The 18,504-nt window shown below is 45.3% G+C and overlaps 1 protein-coding gene across 1 annotated transcript; it reads right to left on the reverse strand.

Annotated features, from left to right (window-relative positions):
• Positions 1-16,329: 16,329 nt before the first annotated feature.
• On the reverse strand, positions 16,330-18,246 carry LOC125537480 (transcription factor NIGTH1). Its single transcript, XM_048700797.2, has 5 exons — positions 17,922-18,246; positions 17,652-17,806; positions 17,111-17,522; positions 16,938-17,014; positions 16,330-16,815 (listed from the first exon to the last, which is right to left on the reverse strand). The coding sequence occupies exons 1-5, from the start codon at positions 18,121-18,123 to the stop codon at positions 16,594-16,596; spliced, it is 1,068 nt and encodes a 355-aa protein (XP_048556754.2). The 5' UTR covers positions 18,124-18,246; the 3' UTR covers positions 16,330-16,593.
• Between the last annotated feature and the right edge of the window lie 258 nt (positions 18,247-18,504).

Raw genomic sequence — 18,504 nt, forward strand, 5'->3', positions numbered from 1 at the left:
AAACTCCGTTCTCCAGAACAATGGAGTGAGCCAATGACTTAATGGAAATAATACATACCGATGTATGTGGTCCAATGAGTGTTGAGGCACGCAGCGGGTATCGTTATTTTCTGACCTTCACAGGTGATTTGAGTAGATATGGGTATATCTACTTGATCAAACACAAGTCTGAAACATTTGAAAAGTTCAAAGAATTTTAGAGTGAAGTGGAGAATCATCGTAACAAGAAAATAAAGTTTCTATGATCTGATCATGGAGGCAAATATTTGAGTTACGAGTTTGGCCTTCATTTAAAACAAGTGGAATATTTTCACAACTCATGCCACCTGGAACACCATAGCGTAATGGTGTGTCCGAACATCGTAACCATACTTTATTAGATATGGTGCGATCTATGATGTCTCTTACCGATTTATCACTATCGTTTTGGGGTTATGCATTAGAGACAATTATGTTCACGTTAACTAGGGCACCGTCTAAATCCATTGAGACGACACCGTATGAACTATGGTTTGGCAAGAAACCAAAGTTGTCGTTTCTTAAAGTTTGGGGTTGCGATGCTTATGTGAAAAAGTTTCAAACTGATAAGCTCGAACCCAAATTGGAGAAGTGTGTCTTCATAGAATATCCAAAAGAAACTGTTGGGTACACCTTCTATCACAGATCCTAAGGCAAGATTTTTGTTGCTAAGAATGGATCCTTTTTAGAGAAGGAGTTTCTCTCGAAAGAAGTGAGTGGGAGGAAAGTAGAACTTGATGAGGTAATTGTACCTTCTCTCAAATTGGAAAGTACCTCATCATAGAAATCAGTTCCAGCGATGCCTACACCAACTAGAGAGGAAGCTAATGATAATGATCATGAAACTTCAGATCAAGTTACTACCAAATCTTGCAGGTTAACCAGAGCATTTTTCGCACCAGAGTGATACGGTAATCCTATTCTGGAAGTCATGTTACCAGACCATGACGAACCTACGAACTATGAGGTAGCGATGATGAGCCCAGATTCCGATAAATGGCTTGAGGCCATGAAATCCGAGATAGGATCCATGTATGAGAACAAAGTGTGGACTTTGGTTGACTTGCTCGATGATCGGCGAGCCATAGAGAATAAATGGATCTTCAAGAAGAAGACTGCCGCTAATGGTAATTTTACTGTCTACAAAGCTCGACTTGTTGCGAAAGGTTTTCGACAAGTTCAAGGAGTTGACTACGATGAGACCTTCTCACCCGTAGCGATGCTTAAGTCTATCCCAATCATGTTAGCAATTGCCGCATTTTATAATTATGAAATCTGGCAAATGGATGTCAAAACTGCATTCCTTAATGGATTTCTCAAAAAAGAGTTGTATATGATGCAACCAGAATGTTTTGTCGATCCTAAAGGTGCTAACAAAGTGTGCAAACTCCAGCGATCCATTTATGGACTGGTGCAAGCATCTCGGAGTTGGAATATACGCTTTGATAATGTGATCAAAGCATATGGTTTTAAACAGACTTTCGAAGAAGCCTGTATTTACAAGAAAGTGAGTGGGAGCTCTATAGCATTTCTAATATTATATGTGGATGACATATTGTTGATTGGAGATGATGTAGAATCTCTAGAAAGCATAAAAGGATACTTGAACAAAAGTTTTTCAATGAAAGACCTCGGTGAAGCTGCTTATATATTAGGCATCAAGATCTATAGAGATAGATTAAGACGCTTAAATTGGACTTTTACAAAGCACATACCTTGATAAAGTTTTGAAGAAGTTCAAAATGGATCAGTCAAAGAAAGTTCTTACATGTATTACAAGGTGTGAAGTTGAGTAAGACTCAAAGCCCGACCACGGCAGAAGATAGAGAGAGAATGGAAGTCATTCCATATGCCCCAGCCATAGGTTCTATACGATATGGCATGTTGTGTACCAGATCTATTGTGTACTTTCCCATAAGTTTGGCAAGGGGGTACAATAGTGATCCAGGAGTAGATCACTGGACAGCGGTCAAAATTATCCTTAGAGGACTAAGGAAATATTTCTCGGTTATGGAGGTGATAAAGAGTTCGTCGTAAAGAGTTACGTCAATGTAAGCTTTTACACTGATCCAGATGACTCTGAGTCTCAATCTGGATACATATTGAAAGTGGGAGCAATTATCTAGATTAACTCCATGAAGAGCATTGTAGACATAGAAATTTGCAAAATACATACGGATCTGAATGCGGCAGACCCATTGACTAAACTTCTCTCATAAGCAAAACATGATCACACCCTAGAACTCTTTGGGTGTTAATCACATAGCGATGTGAACTAGATTATTGACTCTAGTAAACCTTTTGGGTCTTGGTCACATGGCGATGTGAACTATGGGTGTTAATCAAATAAAGATGTGAACTATTGGTGTTAATCACATGGCGATTGAAAGGACATGCGGTGCCCCCATGTGTGGTTTTGGTAATTGATGACAATCTCTATGGACTAATGGTTGCCTTGAGTTATATTTGAAGCATTTGTCCATAGGATTGTCTTGAAGTCCATGTGTTGGTTTCAAGGAGTTTATGAGATGGCCAAAGTGCTTTTCAAGGAATTATCCAAAGATTGGTCATGTGTGAGTTGAGATGGCCAAAGTGCTTTTCAAGGAATTATCCAAAGATTGGTCATGTGTGAGTTGAGATGGCCAAAGTGCTTTTCAAGGAATTATCCAAAGATTGGTCATGTGTGAGTTGAGCTTATTGCAAGCATGTCTTGAAGAAGAAGATTGTGTGATCATTCATGTTTACCTTCAAGACATCATCCAAATGAAGAGAGTTGGAAAGATTCAATGTTGATCAAGACTAAGTCAAGAGTGAATCAAGTTGATCAACTCACAAAGCATAGAAGAAGTACCGAGAGGGATCAAGTGATCCCATGGTATGGTAAGCATTGTCCATTACGCTTGGTGTACTAACCCATGGTCTACGTGAGAGTTCTTTGTGGGGTTAGGTATGTTTCCATGGTCTTGCGTCAAGAGGAAGATCTCATACAACCCATGGAGGATGACATCAAGTGGTGATCGTCATCAAGTTTGCAGTGTGCAAGTTCAAGTGGAGCAACTCAAAGAGTGGCTCACCCATAGTGGAGTATGGGGGAGCAATCAACTAGTCTTCATCGAGCCAACACAATCAAGAAAGGTGGTCCAACTTGAGGAAGTCAAGATCGTCATCATCTAGCTCAAGTGGACTATGTGCAAGGCAAAGGTTTGCCCTTGATAGGTTTTCTATTTTACCAGTCTCATAGTGGTAGTTGGGAGACCGGGTTGTAGGATCGTTTGCCGTACTATCAAGGGGGGATCTCTAGGGAGTAGCTTGATCGTATCATTAGTCGAGAGCTCAAACCATTGCATCCTTGCATCATCTTTCTTGGTTCTTGTTTGGTTCCATTTGTGAGTCTTAGAGCTTATGGTCATCTTGATGACAAGCTTGAGTTCATCGAAAACGGAGTTCGCATGCATCTTTTATGATGTTTTCGGTGTTGGAGGTTTTACCGGTCTTTCCGAGGAAGGGTTCTCACCATTTTATTATGGTCCTTTTCTCATTTGCTTCTTATTGATATTTCTCTCAAGATTGTGTTAGCCCTTGTCATTAGCTTTCCAACAATCTTGGTTTCGTTGAATTCGGAGCTCGTATGCGAAAGTTGTGGCTGTTTTGATATTGCCTGTTTTACACAGAGAGGTTGTACCGCCCCATGGAGAGGTTGTACCGCTTGACCGGTACAACCGGTGTTTGGAGCGGTTGTACCGCTCCAGAATTGGTCCGGAGGTTGTACCGGTCATGTACCGCTCTACCACCGGACTGTTCTCTGTTATGGTGTGGTTGTTGGGCGGTTGTGGGCCGGTTGTACCGCTTATTGCCTGTTACCGGTTGTACCGGTGCTCATAGAGGTTGTACCGCTCCTATGTTATTCTGTACATAACGGGCAGATTCGTGGGGACCTATTTAAGGGATCTTCTTCCCCAATGGTTCCCTATCTCTTGAGCTTGTTTTTGCCCCCATTGTTGACCTTCTTTGAGCTTGCTAACTCTCACTCCCTCCATGGATTCTTGCTAGTTTTTGAGGGAAAAGAGAGAGGAGATCTAGATCCACATTTCCACCAATCACTTTCTCCTCTATGTGAGGGGAACCCCTTGGATCTAGATCTTGGAGTTCTTGGTGTTCTCCTTCTTGTTCTTCCTCTCATTTTCCTCCCTAGCATTAGTTGCTCTGGTGGGATTTGAGAGAGAAGGACTTGGGCACTCCGTGTGCCCTTGCCATTGCATTTGGTGCATCGATTTGAGTTCTCCACAGTGATACGTGGAAGTGAAGTTTAAGAAGCTTATTACTCTTGGGTGTTTGGGCACCCTAGAGCTTGTTCCTCTTGGGTGCCTTGGCGCCCTAGACGATTGGTGTTGTTCGGAACTCAATCATTGTGGTGTAAAGCTCCGGGCAAGCGTCGGGGTCTCCAATTAGGTTGTGGAGATCGCCCCGAGCAATTTGACGGGTACCGGTGACCGCCCCCAAGGGTTGCCAAAGTGTACGGATTCGGTGACCGCCCCCAAGGGTTGCCATTTGTACGGGTTCGGTGACCGCCCTCAAGGGTCCCTTAGTGGAATCACGGCATCTTGCATTGTGCAAGGGCATGAGGAGATTACGGTGGCCCTAGTGGCTTCTTGGGGAGCATTGTGCCTCCACGCCGCTCCAAACGGAGATTAGCATCCGCAAGGGTGTGAACTTCGGGATACATCATCGTCTCCGCGTGCCTCGGTTATCTCTTACCCGAGCTCTTTACTTATGCACTTTACTTTGTGATAGCCATATTATTTCTTGTCATATATCTTGCTATCAAATAGTTGCTTGTCTTGATTAGCATAAGTTGTTGGTGCACATAGGTGAGCCTAATTGTTTTAGGTTTTGTGCTTGACAAATTAACCGCTAGGTTTATTCTGCATTTGTTCAAGTCTAAATCGTAATTATTTTAAAACGCCTATTCACCCCCCCCCCCTCTAGGCGACATCCACGATCTTTCAGCGATATGAACTAGATTATTGACTCTAGTGCAAGTGGGAGACTGAAGGAAATATGTCCAGAGGCAATAATAAAGTTGTTATTTATATTTCCTTATATCATGATAAATGTTTATTATTCATGCTAGAATTGTATTAACCGGAAACTTGATACATGTGTGGATACATAGACAAAACACAGTGTCCCTAGTAAGCCTCTACTAGACTAACTCGTTAATAAAAGATGGTTAACTTTCCTAACCATAGACATGTGTTGTCATTTGATGAACGGGGTCACATCATTAGGAGAATGATGTGATGGGCAAGACCCATCCGTTAGCTTAGGATAATGATCGTTAAGTTTTATTGCTATTGCTTTCTTCACGACTTATACATATTCCTTTGACTATGAGATTATGAAACTCCCGAATACCGGAGGAATACCTTCTGTGCTATCAAACGTCACAACATAACTGGGTGATTATAAAGATGCTCTGCAGGTATCTCCGAAGGTGTTTGTTGGGTTGGCATAGATCGAGATTAGGATTTGTCACTCCGAGTATCGGAGAGGTATCTCTGGGCCCTCTCGGTAATGCACATCATAATAAGCCTTGCAAGCAATGTGACTAATGAGTTAGTTATGGGATGATGCATTATGGAATGAGTAAAGAGACTTGTCGGTAATGAGATTGAAGTAGGTATGAAGATACCGACAATCGAATCTCGGGCAAGTAACATACCGATGACAAAGGGAATAATGTATGTTGTCATTACGGTACGACCGATAAAGATCTTCGTAGAATTTTTGGGAACCAATATGAGCATCCAGGTTCCGTTGTTGGTTATTGACCGGAGAGGTGTCTCGTTCATGTCTACATAGTTCTCGAACCCGTAGGGTCCGCACGCTTAACGTTCGATGACGATTTTGTATTATATTAGTTATGTGGTTTGGTGACCGAATGTTGTTCGGAGTCACGGATGAGATCATGGACATGACGAGGAGTCTCGAATTGGTCGAGAGGTAAAGATTTATATATTTGACGATGATATTTGGACACCGAAAGTGTTCCAGGGGTACTGGGTGCATATCGGGTCACCGGAAGGGGTTCCGGGCTTCCGCCCGGCAACTACATGGGCCTTAATGGGCCAAGAGGGGGATAGACGAGCCCCTAAGGGGCTGGTGCGCCCCTCCCATATGGGATGGCTAAATTGAAGTAGAAAAGGGGAAGGAATAAAGGAAAAAGGGAATAGGATTCCCCTTCCCCCTCTTCCCTTCCTACTCCGAATAGGAATAGGAAAAGGGGAGGCCAAATTGGGAGGGCCCAAAGTAGGATTCTTCCTACTTGGGGCGTCCCCTTGGCTACCTATCCACCCCTCCAACCTCTATATATGAAGGGGGCACCGCTAGAACACACATCAACAATTGTTAGCCGTGTGCGGCGTTCCCCTCCACAGTTTACGCCTTCAGTCATATCTTCGTAGTGTTTAGGCGAAGCCCTGCGCGGATCACTTCACCATCACCGTCACCACGCCGTCGTGCTGACGAAACTCTCCCTCGACACTTTGCTGGATCAAGAGTTCGAGGAACGTCATCGAGCTGAACGTGTGCAGAACTCGGAGGTGTCGTATGTTCGGTGCTTGATCGGTCGGAACGAGAAGAAGGTTGACTACATCAACCGTGTTATCAAACGCTTCCGCTTTCGGTCTATGAGGATACATAGACGCACTCTCTCCCTCTCGTTGCTATACATCTCCTAGATAGATCTTGCGTGAGCATAGGAATATTTTTTGAAATTGCATGCTACGTTCACCAACAGTAAGCGATGTTGCTTTTGTGATCAAGATGAGAATATAAAACACCTCTTTCTGAAATGTCCGCTCACCAAAATTTTAGCCAAACTTTTATGGCGTATGATTCAAGTGGACTTTAATGTTAGCCCTCCATCTAGTATTAACACATTATTTGAATTGTGGCTAGATGGAGTGGAGCTGAGTATTGCATGACATATTCAGATAAAACTATGTGCATTACTATAGGTTAGATGAAATTTAGAAATGACATGATTTTTAACAGGCAACCTCCCATAAAAAAATTTGCAAGTCATACACAGAGCCACGTCTTGGATCTATATGTGTTCCTTACTTAGTTATGTGGAAGCCAAGGAGCATATGGCTATCGGATGCAACCGTTGAAATACGGTACCATGGGATATTTACAACCAATTTGGATGGCGGTTCAATAATAGAGTAGATGTTTAGTCATCTTGTTCTATTTTCGCTGGTAGTGGCAAATTTATTATTTACCTTACTTTGGCTCTTTTAAGAGCCACTTTTGTATCACAGACCTTTTATGCAACATTTTTGCTTAATAATATGGTTGCATGCATCATTCAGATGCAGATGCCGAGGATACTCCTTCTTTTAAAAAAAACAAACACCTTGCTTATCGAATGGTGGTTGGATAGTCGTGATCTAATTCCTCACGGCAGCGCAAGGGTTTCGACTTCGTGGCCATCCTCACCGCGTGGGCGCTGTGGAAGGAATACCACAGCCGTGTCTTCCAACGCTCAGCGGTCGTGGCTCGAGAGTTTTATCAGCATATCGAAGAGGAGGCTGAGATATGGAATATCTCTGAAGCAAAATGTTTGGCTGATATTTGAAGATAGATTCCTCTCCTTTGTAGGGCATTGTCTTTGTTACTGCGACATTCTGATTGCCTGCCAGGCATAGTAGGATCGTCTCCAGTAACCGCGGCCTACCGCCGGACACCATATACTATTTTCCTTTCTTTAGTATACATCGGCACACAAACCTTTTGCGTGTTCGTAAAAATAAATAATGAAAAAAAAAGCTACGTGTTTGAAGAATCAAGATCAATAAGCTGTTTTCTAGTCACGAGCAGTCCAGCACGCACCTTGTTTAAAAAAAAAGAATGACCTCCAGCCTGTGTATTTAGAAGATGTATGCAGCCATTTTATAGATTATTATCAAGGACTTTATAAAGTAGTACAACAATATGTCTTAATCCGTCATCTTAACAATATCTGCTGCTACTCCAATCCATATGATGAAGAGATGCAAGCTGGGTTAAATATCCAGACCTCTTACCTAAGGCTAACATCTAAAACTGGAGGCTCCGACCGAGCCATATACCAGGTCTTAGGTACAAACCGGTCCAACGCACTCACATGTGTCGCCATCTTTCACTGGTCCATCTTCAAAGCAGATTGAGGTGTCAACCTTGGCAGGTGTCTCCGCCATCGACGTCACCATGACGCCAAACGACGACCTCCACCTACACGAGTCCATCTCCAAGCAACGGACGCAGATCCATGCTAGAATAGGGACGCACCACCGCCCACAAGGGTCACCCAGCCCCAAGATTCCCAAAGCGGCGCCTTCAAGAAAGGAACGACGACGTGAGCGCCGTCGCCGCCCACCACCCACAAGCGTCACCCAGCCCCAAGGTTCCCAAAGCGGCGAACGACGCCGTGAACGCCGTCGCCGCCCAATAAAGTTAGGGCTTTCGCCCGAAAGACATAGGGGAAGGGAAAGTGAGAGGATCAGTCCATACCAACGCCTCCAAGAAGGGGAACGGCGCCCTCAGGCATCACCATCGACGCAGATGGCCATGGCCGACCAGGGATTTCGCCCGAACTAGATCCCCGCCACCAGCAGCGCCTCCTGTACAGAACCGGTGACCCAAGAAAGTGCGACCCGACGAGACTGGCCCGCATGCCGAATAGGGGAGAAGGGTTGATAGTAGCATTTCGCACGCACCTTGTATTCAAGTTGAACAGGTTGATAGTAGCATTTCATACTAATTACTTATCATTAACTCAATTTTCTGCATGAATCATCCATATCTATTAGAACGATTTGTGTGCAGCCAAGTTTCGCGAGAAAAAAAGACTAGTGTCCTTCACTCTCGATTGCGTGCGAGTATACACCTGAAGTGCTCCTGATCCAGCATCCCAATCAAGTTCCGTTACTGCATTTGCCTCGATTAAGTTAGGAACACGATGATTACCATGCACCCATGCATGTGTACGCAGCATCATCGCTTCATGCCATGGACATTTACTAGCCGTTAGAAGCTAGTTATGGGTTTCCTTGTTGATCGATGGTGTCGAGTCCTCGGGGCCTTTTCTTTTTACTGTTTTGGCCTTCTCAGCAAACTTTAGCACAAAATGAACTCTTTTAAAAGATATTTCATGATCTGACCCTTTTTAAAAACACCACACGCTATGAACATAGAAACGCCAAACCAACGAGCGCTTCTGATCTGACTATGATCAAGTACCTACATGGCAGGGCAGGAACGGCAAGACCCATGGTGCTACTGGAAACGCCAAGGCCTTTGGCGTTTCTGCCGCAAGTAGAAACGCCATAGGGTGTGGCGTTTGGAACAATGTGTGCCCATTTTGCTACTTATCTATTAAGGGAAGAAACACTGGATGGCTTGATGTTTATGTGTGGACCAACAACGTCACGGTCTGTGGCATTGTCAAAAGGATCAGATCGTGAAATAAAATCGATGAGAGTTTTTTTTGTGTTAAAGTTTGCTAAGAAGGTCAAAACAGTGAAAAAGGCCAGTCATCGGCGGGATGGCGTTCCACCTGGCGTCTATGGACATTCACTGCTCTAGTGATGAATGATTTCTAGTACTTCACCTGGCGGCCGGGACGGCGTTCTGTGGGCCGGTGAAGAGGCAGAGCTATAAGAGCATTTTTAGAAACAACGTACTCATCTTGAAGAGCGGGCGGCAGAAGGAGAGCTCCTGTTCATCGCACAGAACACACAAACGCGCACCCCCTACCCCCGCGCATGTTTTTGGATGGCTCATGTGTGAGCCACTGTTTCTTTTTTTCCTTTCGTTTCTTCTTTATTAGCTTCATTAAAAATGTTTAGGATTTGAAAAAAAGAAATTGAAAATCTTCACGATTTCAAAAAATGTTCTCGAATTTGAAACATGTTCATGAGTTCAAAAAAATGTTCTCAAATTTGAAAAATGTTAATGAATTCAAAAAAGTTCCCGAAACTGAAAAACAATGTTTGCAATTTTGAAAAATGTTCACAATTTCATAAAATGTCCGTGACTTGTAAACATGTTGATGTATTTGAAACAAAGTTCATGAATTCAAAAACTGTTCACAAAATAAAAAGTGTTCACGATTTCAAAAAATATCACGAATTTGTAAAACAATGTTCATGAATTTGAAAAACCTTTGCGATTTCTAGAAATATTCATGATTTTAAAACACGGTTCACAATTTAAAAAATCTTCACAAATTCAGAGAGGTTCATGATTTCAAAAAAATATTCACGAAAAAAATAGGGAAATGAAAAAATGAAACCAAAAAAAGAAAAAATAAGCGTAAAAAATGAAATAATAGATATAAGAAAATAAAACATAAAAAACGGTTTGGGAAGGTTTTTGACGGGGTTATACCCAACAGATAGGCCCATACATACATATGGCCCAACCTAAGGCCCAAGACGAGTCGGAATATGGTCCAGAATACAATGGGTCGTGGGGCTATCAGCCAGGCCCAATAAGGTTGGGATATGATGGCATGCTTTTGTCAAACAATTGAGAGAAGACTTTCTAGGGTGTCTACCTACTATGCTGGGATATGATGGCAGACTTAAACTCAACAAATCAGTCTTTGTAACACTTCCAATCTTCTTCATGTGTACCCTTACTCTGCCCTGTTGGAATCATTGAACAGTTAATTAAATACATCAGGAAATTTCTATCAGGAAGTATGGACAAGAGATCTCTGGCCCTACTCCAATTGCTTGGGATAAGGTCTCCCAGCCAAAAAAATCGGTGGTCTAGGGATTTTGGATTTTGTTGTGCACAACAAAGCATTATTCATGAAAAATCTGCACAAGTTCTTTAAAAGAGCAAATCTTCCTTGGGTTAACATGATTTGGGATAAGTACTACTCATCTGAGTTACCAGGAGAAAGAATGGTGGGCTCACATTGGTGGAAAGCTCACTTAAAAATACTGCTGACTTCGAGAGAACAGCCTCTTGCAAGGCTGTCTCAGGTGACACCTTAAAATTTTGTTTTGACAAATGGAGGGATAGATCACTTGCACAATTCTCCCCCGAGCTATTTTCCTTTGCAAAATGTGTACATGGCTCTTTAGCTCTCGTGATAAATGTTGAAGATATTCATAACCACTTTCATACACCTTTATCAGCCCAAGCTTATGATCAGCTCAATGAAGTTAATTAAGAGTTTCCTTCAACCACTCTATGGTAACTAAAACCCAGATATGTGGTGGTGCATAAATGGTAACAGAAAATACTCACTGATTGCAGTTTATAACAGCTTGAAAGTTGGAGCTGAAGCTCACATCATCTTCAAGTGGCTCTGGCAAGGTGCTAATAGAGTCAGAGACACGAATTTCTTTTGGATGCTGCTACATGACAGAATCAACACAATGAATATGCTAAAAAGAAGATCCATGCAGTTGAAATCATATGAATGTGTCATGTGCACTGGCCATGCACAAGAAACTATCATGCACTTGCTTTGGGACTGCAATTTTACTGAAGAGTGTTGGGACATTGTCCTCCCTCAAAGACAAAGAGGTGTGTCACCTTATGATGAAATTCTGTTCGGATGTCAATAGCTTCCAAAGGCCATTACTCTAGACATTATTATCCTGGGAAGTTGGAATATTTGGATGCAAAGAATGGCAAGATCTTCAAGAGAGTAGCCCCCAGTATAAACTCTTGGAAATTTCCTCTCAGAAAATATTTAATTCTGCTAGAGCACAGGATGAAGGCCAAGAATGTGGCAGTTCTGAAAGAGAGGATCGGTTCCCATCTTTGATGATAGGGTGATTTGTTTGGTTTCTCTTTTTGTGTTTCCTTGTATACTTGTACATATTATTTTAAATAAAAATTACCGTAGAACAATTGTTCTATGATTTGGGGTTTAAAAAAATTGACATCATTGTGTCATTAATTTTGTCATAAAAAAATGTTCGGGGTAGCTATGTGTTGTATCTGACATGTGACACTTACTATTTTATCAACCACTAACCACTGTACTTTAAGAAGTATACTGGCATTATCTGACTCGAAGATTCTTTTCCGCCGACTCGGAGACTCTTTCCAGTTCTCCATGCCGAGCTCTACAAGTCACGGGCCGCTGCTCCCGAAACAGTTTCAGGCATCTGATGTTTCATTACGCCTAAATGGGTCTAAGAGCAATTTTAATGGGACAACTTAAACGGACGACAAATTCGTTCATTTTTTATTCATTTGAATCGGCTGTCCGACGTCTGTTCTGTTTTTGATATGGGTCGATAGCACACCCAACGCGCTGACCCATATGTGTCGGGGTGGCCAGCTGCCCGCCCAATTTTACATTGATTATTGCATTCAAACATATTGTCAAATAATATAGTTTTAAACCAAATAAAATAGTATAGTTTTACAAGCCGAATACAAATAAAAATGTTTCACATAGTTTTACAAACGAATAAAAAATATATCTATTGGTTGCCAATATGAGCTCACGTATGCTCAACCAAATCATTTTGCAGTTGCACGCGAGTTTCTCAATCGCGCATGTCTTGATGAAATTGGATGAACTGTTCGAACGTTGCAGCTCCTCCATGCTCAGGCACAACATTCTCATCCTGAAACTGAAACCCTTTATCGTACAGACGTTCCGGGCGCTCGTCTTCTACGATCATATTGTGCATGATCACACAAGGAGTCATCACCTCCCACAATTTCTGTGTGCTCCAGGTATTAGCAGGATACCGAACGATGCCCCATCGAGATTGCAAAACACCAAAGGCACGCTCGACATCCTTCCTAGCACTCTCTTGGTCTTGGGCAAGTCTTTTCCTCTTCTCTCCGACAGGGTTGGGTATTGTCTTGACAATAGTGGTCCACTGAGGATAGATACCGTCACCCAGGTAGTATCCTTTGTCGTAGTTGTGGCCGCTGTCAGTATAGTTCACTGGTGGGTTGTTGCCTTCGGCAAGCCTAGCAAACACGGGCGAGCGCTGAAGCACGTTGATATCAATGTGTGATCCAGCCATGCCAAAGAAAGAGTGCCAGATCCAGAGATCTTGAGACGCCACGGCATCTAGTATGACAGTGCAAGCCCTGACATGGCCCTTATACTACCCTTGCCAAGCAGAAGGGCAGTTCTTCCACTCCCAGTGCATGCAGTCTATGCTGCCAAGCATCTCTGGGAAGCCCCTACTGGCATTCATCGACAACAAACGGGTTGTATCTTCCGCTGTCGGCTCTCTCAAATACTCAGGGCCAAACACAGTAATAACAGCCTTGCAGAACTTATACAGGGACTCTAGGCATGTAGACTCGCTCATACGGACGTACTCGGCAATGAGATCACCGGGCACTCCGTATGCAAGCACTCGGATGGCGGCAGTGCATTTCTGATAAAAGGAGAAACCAATCTTGCCGACGGCATCCTCTTTGCACTCGAAATAGTCATCATAGCCGACCACCCCCTCTCTAATACGGTTGAAAAGATGCCTACTCATACGGAAACGGCGACGGAATTTCTAATACGGAAAAGTAGTCCTTCCAAAGAAGAAAATGTCCGCTCTCTCGGTTGCGATGCAACGCCGGAAGGTGGCCCGGAATGGAGCCACGGAACAACGGCCGCTAGCTGTTGAGGTGGTGATAGACCAACACGGCAGCCAATATCTCCTCCTCCTCGTCGGACGATGAATCGTCGGAGTCGCAAAGGAAATTATGAAAAAAGAACTCGTCGGCGGAGTCCATTTTGTACCTTGGCAAACTGTCGAACATCTTGCGGGCGGCGAGGGGAGTCGCGACGCGCACGGACCAGCTCGCTGCCCTGCCGGTGTCCGACGAGCGTGCTGGTGAGGGTCTGGCCGGGGCAGCGAGGCGGCTTCTTGGTCGCGGGCGGTTGTGTGGTGGGGGGAGCGGGGGTGGGGAAGCAGTCTGCTCCCCGGCGACAAGACGGCGGTGGCAGGCGACGGGGGAGTGGGCGGCGTTGTTGGGCGGATGTGGAGGCGGCGGCAGTTGGCAGAGTCGCCGGCAAAGATGGGCGGCGGCGGCGACGACGAAGGAGACGGGCGAGGGTTGCTGTATAATGGGAGATGAGGGGGAGGCCAATGTGTCACCAACCAGCGGGTCCAGAAAGAGGAGAAGGCGAGCGTGCGCGCGTCTGTCGTGTGTCCGCGCCGACGCAAATCCGACTTAAAAATGAGCCGAAAATGAATCACCCGCGGACGAAAGGGGACGCACGTTGGGCCGATTTTGTGTCCGCATCGATCCAAACAAATGGCGGCGGACGAAATGAGTCGTTCCATTGAAGTTGCTCTAAATACATTGCATTTTATCAGATCACTGCCCGTCCATTTGCGCGCGAAAACCATAACCCAACGCGTCTCGGGCGCCTGTACGGTTAGGGGCGGAGGATCACGGTGGCGGCCGCGGCGAGCCGGAGCCGGCGTACTATAGGTGATGCCCATCTCGGAGGCAGACCCTCCGTTGTGGTCGACACGATTGGTGTTGGTCGTGCGCTAGGGTTCCATGGTTCTGCGGAGGTAATCTTTTGATTCTTTGTACTTCCGCAGCACTCCGCGATTGCAAAGTGATAAACAGTTTCCCTTTCCTGTGGGTGCAATATATGCAACCAGAATATCCATCATCGGAATATTCAATATGAGCTAAGGTATAAGTGAATATTCGTCCAAGAGCAAGTGCGGACACTAACATTCGTCTGGTATAATGAATGAAACTACTCTACCATATATACTCATATTCATCATCTGCTACAGCTAAACCATGACATCGGTGAGACCAAGAAAATTCAGCAGCACATGCAGGCGGCCCGGATGAAAGAAAACACGCAAGTCGCATGCCAAGAAAACGAGAAGTGTTTTTAAAGGAACTGATCGTTGCAATGCAGAAGAAGAAGAAGCGGCCAATTCACGAGTCAGCACCAACAAGCATATACTCCAAGCCTGCATCTGATTGTTCAACATTTGGCGGTGACGACAGACAAGGGAAAGCTCGAGGAATATTCATCCGCACATCCATCACAGGATCCTAAGCTCGTCGTCGTAGGATCCTAGAACGATTCCACGTCCAGGAACTAGCAGTGACCAACCAATCGCTTCTGTCCTAATGGAATGAAGTTCACAGTTCACACACAATCGGAAAATCCAGTGTTCCTACCGGGCCTTAACTGAAACTGGAGCAAACCGTATCTACTACCTGAAACTGAGTGTGCAATCTCAGCTCCTTGTTCAGGCGATACGATCTCCCGGTTTCGCCAAACTAATGCCATACAGGATAGCGCGACCAGAACTCTGCAAGAGTACGTAGTGTGGACCAAAATCTGGATAACACCGCAAGATCAGCGCAAGAATGCAGAGTCAAAGCCGGGACATGTTCAAACAAGCATGCTAGCAACGCCTCACAATATGAGATATAATAATCTCCCGGATAAGTATGGGCAGAAGAACCCAGTAATCAATCATACAACACTTGTTTGACTCGCAGCGACGATAAGCACGACAAAATCTAACAAACATTATCAGCAAAAACAAAAAAAGGGCATCATGAAGGAGGAAGAATGTGATGCTGACTCTTGGTCCAGCCTCACGCAGCAACAAACTCGCAAGAAATCAAGGGTGTGCGGGCGACCTGGAAACCTAGACTTTCATGCCAAGAATGCACGGTTAGTTGCATTCTGCACCAGCAGCAGCAGGTGAGAAATGATCGGAGCCGAGGAAGATTCTTGGTGTGCACTCCTGCCATCCTGGTTTTCAGGCGACAGATCATGATCAGATTCTTGGTGTCCCAACATCCCAGAGCAGATATTTGGTCAGGTCAGGTGAAACACATGATGCTTTGCTTCATAATAGGTAGGGGTAGGATCATCTCAAGTTTCTGATAGGTTCTTGACAGGATGGCGAGCAGTACTGCTCTAGTTATGTACGTATGATCCGGATTCAGGACCACCTCAAGTTCCAAGGGAAAGGATGAGGATCCAAAGCATTTTTTCTTCAGTTGTGGAAAGGATGAGGATCCAAAGCATGTTTTCTCCATTCAGGGTTTTGTTGCTCTTGCTGTGATGCTCATGGTCATGGCCATCAAGAACCAGAAAATGCACCTTAATTTGCTGGAGAGAAGCAAAACACGGGCACAATCACAAGTTCAGAATCTACCTGCAATTGACTTTCAGTTGAATCAACAAACAACAGCAGCAAGCTTTATGAAAAGCTGTATACTGTACTTAATCGAAACGGAAAATTGCTTATCAAGAGAAAAGTCTGACACTGAACATTGGTAGTAAATTCTCTGGGCGAAAATTGTAGCTCTGCCCCAACCTTTTTAGATTAACATATCCGCAAAACTGTAACTAGTATAACCTCTTCCCGATGTACTTACATAATAACAGCAAGAGTTTCATCTCAAAGCACTCAAGGCTTGATCTCCCTGCATACAACAAAAAAGACTACACTACAATCATGTCTCAGGAATCTCTCAAGATACCACTGTCATCGCGCGACCCGGAAACTCCGAACAAACTCTAATATAACTTGTTGATCATTTCCAGCCATAGCTCTCGGATCTGCCATCTTCCTCCTCGCCGCTGACCGTCACCGATGAGGCAGCTACGCCTGAGCTTGAGAAGTGAAGGGGCCCCGGAGGTGACCCTCCTGACTGGGAGCTGCTTTGGTCCTGAGTTATCCAGAGCCCTCCCATGAGCACGATCGGCCGGTTGGCTGCCGGAGATCCTGGCGCCCTTCGGTTGTGTAGACGGTACTTCTGAACAATAAGAAAAACAATACAGGATTCACATTAGTGTCAATGCAAATTAAAAACCAGTAATAAATTCCATCATTAGTACATGGATAGAAGTTTGTGTAAGATAGTGGTGAATTGCTCACCTGGAGATGGCTCTTCACTTCATCATTGGTCAGGCCATCCACCTTCATCAGCTCCCTGATTTGCTTTGGAGTAGCAACTGCAATCATGCCAAGAAGAACAACCATGTAAGCTTTCTTGATATTATTTCTAGAAATGGCAGGAAATTCCTGTGATTTATTTGTGAAGCGCTCACCTTGGGGACCACCGAGTTGGTGCAGGGCAGTGACGAACTGGCGGTGCAGCTCCGGCGACCAGCACCGCCGCGCCTTCCTCGCTTGCTGCTGCTGCTGGGCTGTCTGCTGCGACTGCGCCTGGAGGCCTAGGGAAGGGGCGGCCGGTGCCAGGGCGGCTGCAGCCCTCGCCGCTTCTTGCGCGAATCCCACAAGCTGGCGGCGGCTTTCTTCAGCGCCGCCGGTAGCAGCAGCCGGAGAGGTCTTGACCGGTGCCGGGGACAGAAACGGCAGATCCGGCATCCGCGCAGCCTTGTCATCCTTCCTCAAACTCGGCGGCGCGAACGCCGGCGCGCCGGAGCCCACGGCCTTGAACGGCAACGCAGCGCCGTCGTGAGATTCCGGCTCCGACGACCTCCTCCTCGCATCCTGCTTCTGCAATCGTAAAAAGGCGCAAACTTTCAGAACCCAAAACACAATAAAAGCACACGATTTAAATTAATGATCAATGCTTCACGACAACAAGCAAGCACGCGGGCAACCAACTGAATCGCCGGATCCTACCTCGGAAGCATCGTCCCCCCGGACGGAATCGCCGGTCCAGAGCTGCGCGGTGCTCATCCAGTTGCTCTTGTCGCCTGCGCCGGCGTCCTCCTTGTCCTCTCCTCGATCGCCGCCTCTCTTCTTCTCCTCCACCTCCTTCTTCATCACATCAATCACTGCGCAAGCAACCAGACCACGTCAAGAAAGGCTCCCCAAAAAGAAGAAGACAACAAAGGGATAATAGCTAGCTAGTACTAGCAAAAGCAAGCAAGCAAGAGCTTTTTCTCTCACCGTCGGCGAGGAGGCGCGCGCAGAGCGGGAGCTCGCGCCGGAACACCTCGATCTTGCTCTTCTCCTCCTCCAGCCTCCGGATACAGTCGTCCATGGCGGCCGCCGGCGCTTCCCTGACCCGCCCCAGGCTCTTGGCCGCGAACATCTTCAAATCCAGGCTCAAATCTGCGCCCATGCCGATCTCTCCTACGTCCAGACCCATCGATTTTACACCGGAGCTCTCGCTCTCGCTCTCCAAACGGAATCTTTTACTGACTTGTTGCAAGAGAAAGTATGAGGTGGATGTGAACTGGAGGGAGGAGGTGGGTGAATGGGGACGCTTATATAGAGGAGGAGAAGCATTCGGGAGGGAGGAGAATCTCGAGAGTGTGCGAGGATGAGACGAGGACGATTTTTCACGTCACCTACAGATAGCTACTACAACGGACGTCAGTTTCCGCCAAGGCCCTTGGGTTTTACGGCTTTTGAGCTTTAGCCCGCTTGCCTATGCATGCCAACAAATTGAAAATGTGTCTTGCACACACTTTTTTTTTTGTGCGTGTTGTACACACTTTCAACCAGATTGAGTCTGTACGATTGGGGT

The sequence above is a fragment of the Triticum urartu genome, chromosome 2A (genome assembly GCF_056163025.1).
Source record: "Triticum urartu cultivar PI428250 chromosome 2A, HENAU_Tu73, whole genome shotgun sequence".
Lineage (NCBI taxonomy): Eukaryota > Viridiplantae > Streptophyta > Magnoliopsida > Poales > Poaceae > Triticum > Triticum urartu.

Coding starts and splice junctions, on each gene's coding strand:
- LOC125537480 (XM_048700797.2), bottom strand. CDS start 18,123: ATGGGTCTGGACGTAGGAGAGATCGGCATGGGCGCAGATTTGAGCCTG. Junction 17,523..17,651: donor GGGGGGACGATGCTTCCGAG/GTAGGATCCGGC, acceptor TTACGATTGCAG/AAGCAGGATGCGAGGAGGAG. Junction 16,816..16,937: donor AAGTGAAGAGCCATCTCCAG/GTGAGCAATTCA, acceptor CTTATTGTTCAG/AAGTACCGTCTACACAACCG.